Source organism: Thunnus albacares, chromosome 5 (genome assembly GCF_914725855.1).
Source record: "Thunnus albacares chromosome 5, fThuAlb1.1, whole genome shotgun sequence".
Classification (NCBI taxonomy): domain Eukaryota; kingdom Metazoa; phylum Chordata; class Actinopteri; order Scombriformes; family Scombridae; genus Thunnus; species Thunnus albacares.
In genome coordinates this window covers 33,389,035-33,403,182 of record NC_058110.1, presented here as the reverse complement: position 1 = coordinate 33,403,182, position 14,148 = coordinate 33,389,035, and the positions used below count along the sequence as shown (strand labels likewise).

The 14,148-nt window shown below is 38.3% G+C and overlaps 1 protein-coding gene across 1 annotated transcript in view; it reads left to right on the top strand.

The window, feature by feature from the left end:
- Window positions 1-9,847: 9,847 nt before the first annotated feature.
- cacna1fb (calcium channel, voltage-dependent, L type, alpha 1F subunit) overlaps window positions 9,848-14,148 on the top strand; it is a 64,428-nt gene continuing 60,127 nt past the window's right edge. The window contains exon 1 of the mRNA XM_044350606.1: window positions 9,848-10,202. Within this exon, the coding sequence (XP_044206541.1) occupies window positions 10,181-10,202 (22 nt within the window). The 5' untranslated portion in view covers window positions 9,848-10,180. The remainder of the gene's footprint in view (window positions 10,203-14,148) is intronic.

The window sequence follows — 14,148 nt, the reverse complement described above, 5'->3', positions numbered from 1 at the left end:
TCCTGCAAAAATGTAAAAGACTGATCAACTAACAGATAAGATATCTTACAGCTGTTCAGCTCAGTTTATATCTTGTTATTTTAATAAAACTCTATCTTCTCTCTTTTGTTTTATTTTGATTTTTTGGCTATTTGTTTCTTTCCTGTTTCCTCCACAGAGCAGTGACGTCAGCAGGAAGCAGAATAATCAGACTTCTGAACTCTGGTTGCAGCAGTTCAATCGTCCAGCAGGAGGCAGCAGAGGTCTGTTTAAATTGTCTGAGGATGACATCACACACAGAGAGGATTATGGGAGAGAAAAAATTAGAGCAGGTTTTATGAAAATAAAAGAGCAGGAATTATTCTGACAGTCATTCAGACTGTAAAGAAGAAAACAAACACATCTGATGAGGATTCTGCCCTTTTTTTTTAAAAGGAGATCATGAAGAATATTAAACACAACTTATTATTATTAGATCACAATCAAACACACACTCAAGTTGACTCAGGTCATCAAAGAGGAAACTCAACACTAGAAAACAGTTAGAAATAAAAAATATAACCACAGATATGTTTGTGTACAGCAGCGGTTCTCAACCTGAGGGTCGCAGCCTCTAAATGATCCACAAGACAAATCTGAGGGCTCAGTAGATGATTAAGTTTATCTTATATTGATTAAATATACTGTATTTTCTTTTAACTGTATCTGTTATGATTTATTTTAAAATTTCCCTTATTTTTACACTAAATTAGCTTTATCTGTTTTTTAAAATCTGATGATTTTATGATTCGTCTGTTTTATTTTTCTGCCTTTGTGAAGAACTTTGTAACATGCTCTATAAATGAAGATTATTATTATTAAGATGACAGGAAGCAAAATTATTTCTGTTGCACCAAATTATGTTTAATTTTTCATATTTTCCTGTAATCTTTGCCTTGCAAGATAATTTGGTGACACCTTATGATAAGAGTACATGAGTTATCATGAATATATTCCTTCATAATAATACTTAATAATCATGAACTATCAGGAATGTACAAGAATAAACAGAATCTCTTTCGTATCTTAATGCAAGAAGCTACAGTAATTTAATCATCATGATTTCTGAGTTATGAAAGGATCATTCTGGTGATTTTCTATGTTTTTCTTATTGTCAACAAATCTCATGTTTGAACCAAAACTATTAAAAACTATTAAAAACACGTCAGTGAGTCACAACGCTGCACTGGGTGACATGTTCCTTTATTATGAAGAGTTTGGTCATGTTAGAAACGGCTCCAATGACTGATAACAGCATCACATTTTCAGTCTCAGGAGAGTAGTTCTGTGTACGACAGACGCCACTGAGCACGTGCAGGAATGCTGTTCTGTTTACAGCTTCGCTGGCTTGTTGTGTTTATATATCACAACCTCCTGACTTTGAACTGAAGTTCTTTGAGAAATTTTTAATGTAGCACAAACTAAAATAATGTCTGTTCTCCTTTTCTCATAAACGGCTCCAAAGACTAATAACAACATTAAGACAGTAACTCTCAGGAGAGATGTTCCTAGTACAGCTTCGCTAGCTTGTTTTGCTACTTATCATGACTTCTTGTACTGAAATTATTTGTAGTACAAAGTCAAGAGGTTGTGATTTGTAAGACAACAAGCTAGTGAAGCTTTAAACAGAACAGCATTCCTGCACATGCTCAGTGGCGTCTGTCTTACACAGAACTACTCTCCTGAGGAGCAGGTCTGAGTTTATTTACACTTCTAATTCAACATGATGCAGATGAACATCCCTTTAACTGCAGACTGAACTCTGAAGAAGACCTGAACATCATCAATAACTCAGAAATCCTGAAGGTGGAAATACTGCAGTTGATGCATTAATGAACATATTTAAGACATGAATGAGATTCTAGTTCACGAGGCATCAATGACGTCATGATTGTTTGTGTATCTGAACCTTTAAGTATTAACAGGAAATCTTTACCAAACATGAAACTGTGGACAAGAGCACCTCAGGTTTTGTTTTGAAAGGTTGAAATTGTAAATATAATTCAGATTATCATTTATATTTTCTTAATTAGATGAATCAGTTTTTTATTCGACAGAAAGAACTTACAGCTGTTTTTGCTGCTGTTGCTCCGTAGAGTCAGATCAAAGATCAGTGAGAGTTCAGGGACTGAGTTCAATATTAATAACTTCATCATGGTTTACATTGTTTTTTATTGTTATAAAAACAAACCACTGTGAATTATTTTAACATATAAAGACACACAGTAAGTTGCTATCATGTCTATTTTCTTCTAACTACAAAAGAGATGTTTTAACTCTAAAACAGTGCATGCTGGGAAATCTGCTAATATGTTGTTTATGTTTCTTTTGAAACTAAATTTAATGAGATGAGTTCATTTATTCATCTTAATAAGCCAGAAGGACTCATAGATGTGAGTTATGAAATGGTACTGAAATAAAAACTAGAAATCTTAGGTTGAATTAAGGTTAATTATGTTAAGCTAATGACAACATATTAGTATGATGTATGATATTTTACAGTATATGCTAACATTATCCTTCTTATTTATCTATTTCTATATATCACATGTGTAACCCTGATATGAAAATATGAGGGTGAAGTATTCAGTGCGTGAACAGCAGCTCAGTTTTACAGAAAACAAACACAATTTGAAAAAGAAAGCGAAGATGTTGAACATGTTTTATTTCTGTTATGTCTTTAGAATTAAATAAAACATAATGTGACTGTTTCTGCTGAGTTCAAGAGATGAAATACAGGAAGTAAATCACAAGGAGAAACTAAACATGGAGAGATATTTAGAAAGTGTTTTTTATCAGTGAAGAGTTATTTGATTTGACTGTTTTCATTTTGATTGGGACACAAACAACTGACCAGAGACAGAAAAGAGAGAAAGAGGTAAATCCTCTCTGTGGCTGCAGCAGCAGCAGATTATGAACGGCTTAATATAGAAGCTTAGTGACACACACACACACACACACACACACACACACACACTAACACACACACACACACACACACACACACACACACACACACACACACACACTAACATACACACACACACACACACACACACACACATACTGATCTGATGGAGAGTTTCTATCTGTCCATCTATCTGGAGGTGGAGGAGGAAAGGGAGGGAATAGAGGAGGAGCAGGTGAACAGGAGAGAAAGTAAAGTGGGAGAAGAAGAAGAAGAAGTAAGTGATGAAAGGTGGAGGTGGAGGAGGAGAGAGGAAGATACAGAGGAGAGAAAGACAGTGGAGGATGTAGAGGGAGGAAGCAAGGACAAAAGGAGGAAAGGAAAGGAAAGGAAAGGAAAGGAAAGGAAAGGAAAGGAAGGAAAGGAAAGGAAAGGAAAGGAAAGGAAAGGAAAGGAAAGGAAAGGAAAGGAAAGGAAGGAAAGGAAAGGAAAGGAAAGGAAAGAAAAGGAAAAGAACGGAAAGGAAAGGAAAGGAAAGGAAAGGAAAGGAAGGAAAGGAAAGGAAAAGAAGGGAAAGGAAAGGAAAGGAAAGGAAAGGAAAGGAAAGGAAAGGAAAGGAAAGGAAAAGAAGGGAAAGGAAAGGAAAGGAAGGAAAGGAAAGGAAAGGAAAGGAAAAGAAGGGAAAGGAAAGGAAAGGAAAGGAAAGGAAAGGAAAGGAAAGGAAAGGAAAGGAAAGGAAAGGAAAGGAAAGGAAGGAAAGGAAAGGAAAAGAAGGGAAAGGAAAGGAAAAGAAGGAGAAGGAAAGGAAAGGAAAGGAAAGGAAAGGAAAGAGACAGGGTGGATGTTAAAAAGCGGAGGTAACTTCCTGTTGCTATTGGGGACTGTAGTAAATACAAGTCAACAGTCTGAGTCCTGATTGGTTCATGCAGCCCGTCGCTATACATTTCTCAAAGTTGGGAACACATGTTCACATATTTGAGGAGGTCATGTGACACAGATATCAGATTTAAAAAAAATCTCTGGAATAAAGTTACATTCAGCATTAAAGGATTTGAACTGATCTACTAAAAAGTATTGTGTGTGTATCAAAGCCTGATATATCTTATCCCTCCGTTGTTGTCCAAAAACTATTAAAAACACGTCAGTGAGCCACACTGCTGCACTGGGTGACATGTTCCTTCATCATGAAGAGTTTGGTTGTGTTAGTTTGTTTAGAAACGGCTCCAAAGACTAATAACAGTGATGACCATCTCCTACATCGCCAAGCTCAACTATAAGTTAGCAGTTAGCTGCCATCTGGTCCGACCCAGAGGAGCATGGAGGTCTGGCTGATGGTCCACGTCCTTCCTGCAGCTGGTAAAGGTCGCCCTGTTTGATCCAGACTTTTACCTCCCCTGGGAAAGCTCATTCTCCCCAATGACAGCACTTGCTGACAACAGATCCCAGCCTGTTACCCCAGTGGCTGATGTCACTTCATCGACTAGAAAACGTCCTGCATCATCCAGCTCGGCGTGCTCTCCACTTAACACCCCCAAGACCGAGCGTCCATGAGTTGAGCAGGTTTGGCTGCCAATACAGACGACCTTCGGCATCCAAAGCTGACGATCTACGATGGAGGATGCCTCAATGGTCAACCCAAAATCCTTGTGATTGGTGATTCCATCTGCAGGTTCGTCAAGCTCCCTTGTGACATAACTTACTGTTCTCTGGATGTAAAGTCTCCAATGTCTCTATACACATTCCAGCCATACTTGACTGCCTGGCTGCTATTAACTGTCCACATTATTATCATGCACATTGGAACTAATGACATAGGTAAGGGCTCTGAGCGCTTTAGCTGCCTCTACAGTCTACACTGCTGGTTAATGAATTTGTGTACTGCTACAGGCCATGACTTCATCAACAACTCTGACTCTTTCTGGCATGGGTTGGATCTTTACAAAAAAGACAGTATTCACGCAAATGGTGAGGAAGTTAATAAACTGACATCTAATCTCATCCATTGTGTAGCTTTTTCAGTCTGACGTTTAGCTGCATGTAGAGACCAATGCCTCAACGGTCAACACAAAATCTTCAGGTTCGTCAAGCTCCCGTGTGACCTAACTTACTGTTTCTCTGGATTTAAAGTCTCTGATGTCTCTATACACATTCCAGCCATACAGACTGCATTTCTACTGTCTACACTGTTATCATGCACATTGGAACTAATGACATCATGTCAAGACAATCAATAAAACTACAGTCTAGCTTTGAGTCCCTCAGCCTAACTCCAGAGAACCCGGGCAAAAACTGTACCCTGTCTGGCCTTATGCCATCTCTAGGTAAGGGCTCTGAGCTCTTTAGCTGCCTCCACAGTCTGTACTGCTGGTTAATGAATATCTGTACCACTACAGGCCATGACTTCATAAGAGGGATCTTTACAAAAAAGACGGTATTCACGCAAATGGCTTCTTCAGTCTGACATTTAGCTGCATGTAGAGACCATGCGTTAAACTGTGTCCAGGCTCTCTGTCTCCCAGGACACAGACCTCTATTTCTCTGGCTGAGCCTGGTCCTCCTCCAGACCATCCTATCTCTGTTATAATTAACAACAGACCACTAAAACGTGTCAAACACTGTCAGACTGCTCTTAATAGAAACAGTGTGACTCAGATCTCCATCAAGAGTTCACTCTCAGTCAAGCCTTTCACTCCAGCAGTGTTTTTATGTTACGTAACGTAAGATCTCTGTTAAACAAGACTTTTATTCTTAACAATCTCATTTTATCTCACAATCTGGATTTCTTACTTTTAAATGAGACCTGGTTTAAGGATATTTAGAAGAGTGGAACGTAATTGGAAGAAATCTAAACTAAAGGTCCTTCTCCTTGAGCATCGCTGTTCATACTCAACCAAAACATCAAAGAGGCGAGAGCTGCCTCCTTTGCAGGCCTAATTAGTGACAACAAACACAATCATAGGTTCCTGTTTAAAACCACTGACCAGCTTGTAAACCCTGCCCATCCTACTGTATCTACATCCTCCCCGGTAGACTGTGAAACTTTTTTGTCTTCTTTTATTGACAAAATCAATAACATCCAGTCTAATTTAATAATGCTACTGTGTTCTCTGATCCATCAGTCTACTGTCCTGCTCTCTTGTCTGATTCCTCCCTTATCTCGTTGCACAATCTCATTGACACTGTATCCCATATGCGCCTGCCCTCTTGCCCCTTAGATGTAATCCCTCCCAAATTCCTTAAAGAGGTCCTGCCTACTCTGGGTCCTTGCCTACTCTCCATTATTAATCTCTCTCTCACCTCTGGCTGTGTTCCTGATGGTTTTAAGATGGCGAGCGCCCAACCTATTTTAAAAAAAAAAACCTGTGCTTGATCCAACCCAACCAAATAACTACAGACTTATTTTGAAACTACCATTCATCTCCAAAATTCTCAAAAAAAAAAAATCATTGCACAGCAGCTCCTTGAGTTTATTGAAGGACACAATATCTTCAATAAATTCCAATCCGGCTTTCACCACCAACATTGTACAGAAACTGCACTACTAAGAGTGACAAATGACATCCTCAAGCAGGCTGACAATGATAAATATTCTATCCTGGTCCTGCTTGACTTAACAGCTGCTTTTGATATTATTGATCACTCCATCTTGGTCGAATGTCTAAATAAATGGGTGGGTCTCTCGGGCTCTGCTCTCAATTGGCTCTCGACTTATCTGTCAAACAGGAAGTTTCAGGTTGTCATAGACAACTTTGTGTGTTTTCAACTACCCCTCTACTCTGTGGAGTCCCGCAGGGTTCAATCCTTGGTCCCATCCCGTTCTCACTTTACATGTTACCTCTAGGCAACCTGGTTAGCCAGTTCAATTGCATCTCTCACCACTGCTACGCTGATGACACGCAGCCGTATTTTTCAGTTTAACCAAACCATATGGGTAATATTGATACCCTCCATGACTGCCTGGCTGCTATTAAAGGATGGATGTCACTCAGTTTCCTTCAGCTTAATTCAAAAACCTGTATTGGCCCTCTAGCCTCTGATGTTAAACCCTAAACCTGGATGTAATCTTTGACCAAAATCTGAACTTGCTGCAACCAGACTTCCAGAGTCCCCCTGCCTCCTTTTTCTGTACATAAAATGTATGTTTTTTATTTTTGTTTCTGTATCCACTACAGCACTTTGTAACATTGTTTTAAAAAGGTGCTATATAAATAAAATCTTAAAGATGGTTTCATTAATTTATTGGTCTGTTTTCTGATTCATACATAAATTAAAACATCCGTTTACACAACTGTGTAATATAACATAATTAATTGAGTGCATTTACATGCACACTAGTATCCATACTCCAGAAGAAACCAGGATACTAGTGCACATGTAAACGCACTCATTGATTATATAAGTCTAAATAATCAGCTTGTTCCACAATAATAAGACCACATCATGTGAAACTGACTGTGTGTAATAGTAACTAACTTACTGAGTCTCCACTGTGCTCTCTGTGTTTTGGTTGAACGGCCACTCAGACAGCTTCTGCTCTGATGTCATATTGTTATTAACACATAATAAAACACAAACACATTCTGGCGGTCACATGACTGTTACAACAGTAACATGAGCAGCTGATCTCTGTGCTGTGTGGGGCAAATTATCTTATTATTGCTCAATGTTGCTGCAGAATAAAATCAGACTGCTGTAGGAGGAAGTCTCCGTCAGGCTGTGCATTATTTTATAAAACTGGATAAATATTTGATCAAATGTAAGCAGATGCACAGCAGCAGATGTACACAACACCACATGACCACACTTCCTGTGCAGACAGGAAGTTAAAAGACAAACATACAGAGTCAGAGCACTTCCTTGTGTGTGAAACACAACACAAGGTAACATGATGCAGACAATAGAGGAAAGTAAGAAAATGAGGATGAGAGGAAGATAGAAGGAGGTGGAGCAGAATCAGAAAAAAAGGAGTATGAGCAAAAAAAGACAAAGAGAAGGATAAAAAAGAGGGAAAGATAACTGTAGAATGAGATATAGAAAAAGACACAAGGAGGAGGAAAGAAATAGAATATGAGGAGGTGAAAGAGATAAGGAAGAAGGGAGGAGGAGGAGAAAGAGAAGGATGAAGGAGGGATGGAAAGCATAGGACTAAAAGAAAATGTACAGGAAGAAAAGAGATGATGAGATAAGATGATAAAAGGAGGTAAAGAAAGAAAGAAAAATAGGAGAAAGTTGTTTAGAGGAGAAGAGAATATAAAAGCTCAGAGGTGAGAGGAGTCAGTTTCCTTCTTGACTTTGTGGTGAAAATGAACATTGAGACTCATCAGAGCAGCAGATTAAACTGTAACACACCAACCTGAGTGTGTGTGTGTGTGTGTGTGTGTGTGTGTGTGTGTGTGTGTGTGTGTGTGTGTGTGTGTGTGTGTGTGTTGAAATATTCATTCACATGATAATAAAGCAGAAATCCTCTCTGAAGGTCGATGTTTCATCATCAGACTCTTAAAGCTTCAATTTACTTTCAAGTATCGGTAAAGTCCTTCAGATGGAAACGTTCTGCTCGTCTGTGACTTCAGGTAACAGCAGAGGTGTCTGATCACATGTTGTGTGTTTCTACCGTCGGTTCACTAACGTTACAATCAGCTGGTTTAGTTCAGAGTTTCATTCAATCCTTTATGTAAACAGAGCGTCTCATTGAGATCTGCATACAAGAATAAATGTAGAGTTAAAGCATAGACAGATAATTCATAGACACACGTTAGACATTATTATCACATTAAGATAAGTGAACATAAGTACAACCGTTTAAAATCTACAAGTTAAATTAGAGAGGAGCTTCACATTTGTACGCAGCAGAGTATTTGAACCCACTTTTGTCAAAGTCAGTGTGAAGAAGAGTTACAGCTGGTGTTAAAATATCCTGTGACCTGATATTATAAGTATTGTACTTGATGATATATTACATATATCTATGTGTGTATTTAAAGCACAGTGCAAAGGTTTTAGGCAGTAAAAGTAAAGTGAATATTCTTCAAAAAATAACACCATGAATAGTTTTTTTCTGTGAGCAGCTTCGCCTTTAAACCAGCAGCAGTTCTCCTCAGTGTTTCAGGTACTCGGCAGGTCGGTTTGTTCCTGCGTCTTGGAGAAGTTGCTGCAGTTCTTCTTCAGCTGCTTCTGTCTCTTCATATTAATCCCAGACTGACTCCATGATGTTGAGATCAGAGACCATCTGTCGCAGGACTCCTTGTTCTTCTCATAGCTGAAGATAGTTCTTTATGACTCCAGCTGGATGTTTGGGCTCGTTGTCCTGCTGCAGATGATGCTGCTGCATTATGGAGAAGAATCTAAACATCTAAAGTGCCTAAAACATTTGTAGTACACAGCAGTATATATGTATATATGTCATTATATTGGCATATATATATATATTCTCTTGAATGAGAAAATGTGTGCAGACTTTGCACTGGTATTACTGCTATTATATGTATTTGTGTGTTATTTTTTATGATTTATGATGTTTGTTGAGGATGATATTGTGTTAAAGCATGCAGTCATCAGGTTTGTAACCAAAATATCAGGATTAGATCTCTTTATGACCTCGTGATGATGAGAAAACAGAATAATAATTTCACAAATCAGAGAAAATTATATATTTGAGCCTGTTTTTATTGTCTCTGTAGGTAATAAATTACTCCAAATCTTTATTTCGTTCTGTTTTCACCATTATAGTTTTTTTTTCTTCTGTTTTTTAATCTGTCCATAATAATCAAACATGTAGTCAGATTTTTATTCTCTGCGCCTTTAACTGGCTTCCAGCTGCCCTCCCCTTTAACTCGCGGAGCTTTTTTTTTTTTCAGTTTAATCCCCAACTGGGAGAAAGAGAGAGAGAGAGATGGACAGATAGATGGAGAGAGAGTCAGATTAGTGAACCGAAGCTGAAAAAGAAGCTGAATTTGTCTCCTCTCTGGATTTATTCTCTTTCTTCCCACTTTTTTTTTTGTTGTTGTTGTTGATGTAAACGATTATATTGATGAATCGATAATCGATCGGCAGCTGCAGCAGAAGAAGAAAAAAAAAGTGGATTAATTTGAATTTATCGCACAGTGATCGCGGGTTAAAATGCGGAGAAGTTGTTTGCGTGCGTGAAGCAGAAGAAGAAGGATGAGGATCAAATCCAGCGGAAACTGATCAAACTGCGGATCGATCGATGAAACATGATTATCGGTGTTTGCAGCTGAGAGAGAAAAAGCAGCGGAGATGTACGAGGAGAGCCGCAAAAGTAAGAAGACACTGAGTAAAGATGAATATCGTGATTTTTACAGTAAAAGTTTAGATTTGATTAGATTATTGATCATCTGAAATATATTTACAGTCATTTATTGAAAATGAAGAATGTCGCTGCTGAAATCTGTTTTTTTTATTTATTTATGAAGCAAAAACTGTGTCTGATTCGCAGCTTCACATGTTCTAAAACTGAAGAAATGAGTCCATTATTTAATTAATCGATTGACGGAATATTATCTGACACCTATTTTGATGATCGATCAACGAAAAACTTCTCAAGTGCAAAAGATTTCCTGTTTTATATCATCTTAAACTGAATATTTATTTGGGAGGGGGTGGGGGTGGGGGGGCCCTTTCGACTCTGAAACTGACATTTTTCTGTTATTATATGGCCTAAATGATTAATTAGTTAATTGATTAAATAATTCTAAGATTAATAAATAATAAGAATAATTGTTAGTAGCTAAACATACAGTTTAGTCACAGTAACAATCGGCTGTTAAATGCTGAAACTCCTCATACACACACAGCTAGATTAGATTATTGATCGAGTAGTTGCCAACTATTAAATTAATCACCAATTTTGAGAATTGATGAATGATTTTGAGTCATTTTTTAAGAAGAAAATGTCCAAATTTTCTTTTTCAAAGATTCCAGCTTCTCAAATGTGAATATTTTCTGGTTTGTTTGCTTCTTTATGTCAGTAAACTGAATATTTTTTGGTTGTGGGATGTTGGTTTGGATAAAAGAAGACGTCACTGTGGGTTTTGGGAAACACTCATCTACATTTTTCACCATTTTCTGAAAATAATTATTAGTTGTGGCTGCAAACACAGTTATATATTATACTTAGAACAACATACAAACACACACAGCACTGTCAGGAGGTGCAAATAAATATAAATCATATCAGCTACATGAATTATTATTTACACTGTAAATAAATAAAATATAAGGTAAATATGGAGACAGATATAAACCTCTGAACAGGAGCTGAAGTTGTTGACATGATGTTGAAGGTTTTGGGTGTTGATGTTCAGTTTAGGCCTTGATGCAACTGATCGACACACCTGGTGTTTGTTAGTTGTTGTTTCCACCTCTGTCTGCTCCTGATGACGGTTTTAAAATAAACTGAAAGAGACTGTTGCAAAGTTGAGCTGCAACAATTGGCTGATTGACAGAAAATTAATCAATAATCGATTTTTTTTAAAACAAAAATGACAAAAATGATCTGTTTTCAACTCTTCAAATGACATTATTTGATGCTTCTCTTCATCATACATGATATTAAACTGAGTTTTCGACTGTTGATCAGACAAAAACAAACATCTGTAGACGGTATTAAAGACCACACGATTAATCGATTAATTGACAAAATAATCGTCAGACTAATTGATCATGAAAGAATCATTAGTTGTAACCCTGTTGTCTATCTCTGCAGTATCTATAACATGTCATGTTGTCCTTTTTATTTAAAAAAACGTATTTCTAGTCTTAATGTTGAACACGGATTAATGTGCTGATGATTTTCTTGATTCATTGATTGATCGACAACAACGATGCTATTAAGGTGATGTTTAGCAGGTATAATGTTTACCATGTTTACCATGTTAGTTTAGCATGTTAGTATGCTAACGTTCAGTTCCAGGGCGCTTCATGGTGCGTCTTGAGTAGCCTTCCTGTCCTGTTTAATTGTTTTAATTGTCTTTAAAGTCCATCCTACTTGCGAAAATCTTGTGTGTGTGAAGTTATACGTCAGAGATATACGGACTACGTGGAAGTTTGCGGAGTTATTCGCACTTGTTTTTACACCTGCCAGGAGATCAGACATGACGTTATCCACAGGAGAATCACCCTCAGTCGTGACCTTCTCCTATCCCTACAGTCTTCAACGAATAGCGTTGTGCTAGACTTGAGACTTAGGAGTATGGGTCTCAGAGACCACCACAAGCTTCCTGCATGACCAACAGTCCTTCTCTCTAACATGAAGTCGATCTGCAACAAGTTAGATGAGCTGGAAGTGTGGGCCATGATTCAAACGTGAAGTGAAGGAAACCTGTCGTCTTGCTTTTACCGAAAGATGGTTCAGCTAATCAGACCGGATGAAGACCTGTCAATAAGCAGATTTGGTAGCCCATTTGGACCAGACCGGTCACCAACGATTACCAACAAGTGACGTGGAGGGGCCATGTGCTTCCTCCAGGAGAGGATATGTATCCCAGACGTCAGATTGTTGACAGTCTCACTCCGCTCGTACTATTAGCCTCGCGAATTCCAACAGCTGTTTTTCACGATTGTTTACATCCATGAGCTAATGCATCTGCAGCTGCACAGCTTATTGCTAACGTAAAGCGTAGGCTAGACTCAATCTGTCCGGATGCCCCTAAATTTACCCTTTTAATCACTGTCAGTTAAACAAGACTTTGAGGATGTATGAACAGTATGTTACTTCTGCCACAACACAGAAGAACTCTACGATCGACCTTTGTTATGGTTCAGTGGGAGGTGCTTACAAATCTTCGCCCATGCCCTCCTTTGGTGCGTCCTATCACAGTAGTGTGTATCTTATGCCTACATACGAACCTTAAAGCGCCTCGAATGTGTGGAGAGAACAGTGAAGAGTTTGTCGGAGGACAGTGTTTCCTCTCTTCAAGCGTGCTTTGACTGCACAGATTGGCAATGTTTTTATGATGCTTGTGATGACATTAATGAACTATCTGACACTGTCTCAACATACATTCTGTGTCGACTCAGTCATCCCAACTAAAAAGGTTGCTACTTATCCAAGTAACAAGCCTTGGGTAACAAAAGAGTTTAAATCAACAGACCTATTATACTGGTGATCCTCTGGAGAAAAAGGTCTCCAGAGAAGTGCGTAATGAAATAAGGAAGGCTGACATGAAGTATAGGGAAAAGATAGAAATGCAATTTAGCAGTGGTGATCTTAGAGGAGCCTGGCAAGGGATTAAAACAATGGCCTTCATTAATCAATGTGCAAATGAGACTAAACAATCCATCAGTGTAAATTGGGTGGATGATTCCCATCGAAAGGTCTGAGTTCTCTGAAAATGTTTCCATGCTTAGAGGGTCTCTTGTACCTCAGAATGATATTGCAATACCTCAGGAATGTGTCACAGCCCTGTTTCAAAGGGTAAACATAAGGAAGGCTGATAGTCCTGATGACATCTATGAGCAGACTTTACGCTATCGTGCTGACCAGCTTAGTTGGGTCTTCACTTAACTCTTCCAGATGTGTGCCGAACTTGGCCAGATACCTACAATCTGGAAAACATCCACTATAATATCATCCCAAAATAAAAAAAATCTCAAGGAACTCAATGAGGTTAGACCTGTTGCACTTACATCCCTTGTCAAGAAAAATCTTGAGAAGATTTTGAAAGATATGGTTGTCTCCCTCGTTGATGGCAAATTAGACCCCTTGCAGTTTGCTTAGCAAGCTGGTAAAGGTGTGGAGCAAAACTCTTCATTCTCGATAGTGAAAATAATCTCATGTGAGACTTTTATTCGCTGATTTCTTTCCACTTTTAATAAAATGCAGCATCGTGTTTTGATTGAGCGACTTGCTCCTTTTTTTCAATTACCTGATAAGCTTTTGATAGAATTGACAGAATCCAGCAGGTTTTAGTGAATAGATGTATGTCCAACACCAAGGTCTCAAAGCAAGGGCTCACCCCAACATTGTGCTCTGTCCCCCCTGGTTTTTATTACATATACAGACAGCTGCAGGAATTCTCAAGAGGCCAGCTATCTAGTGAAATTCTCTGATGACACCGCCCTATTGTCTGCTCAGAGTCAGATCATGGTTGTGCCCTTTCTACCTTTGTTAAACGGTGTGATGATAACTTCCTTGACCGTAACGTATCAAAAACTAAGTAACTTACTAATTCATTGATTTCAGGCAGAATAGTGACAAACCTAAA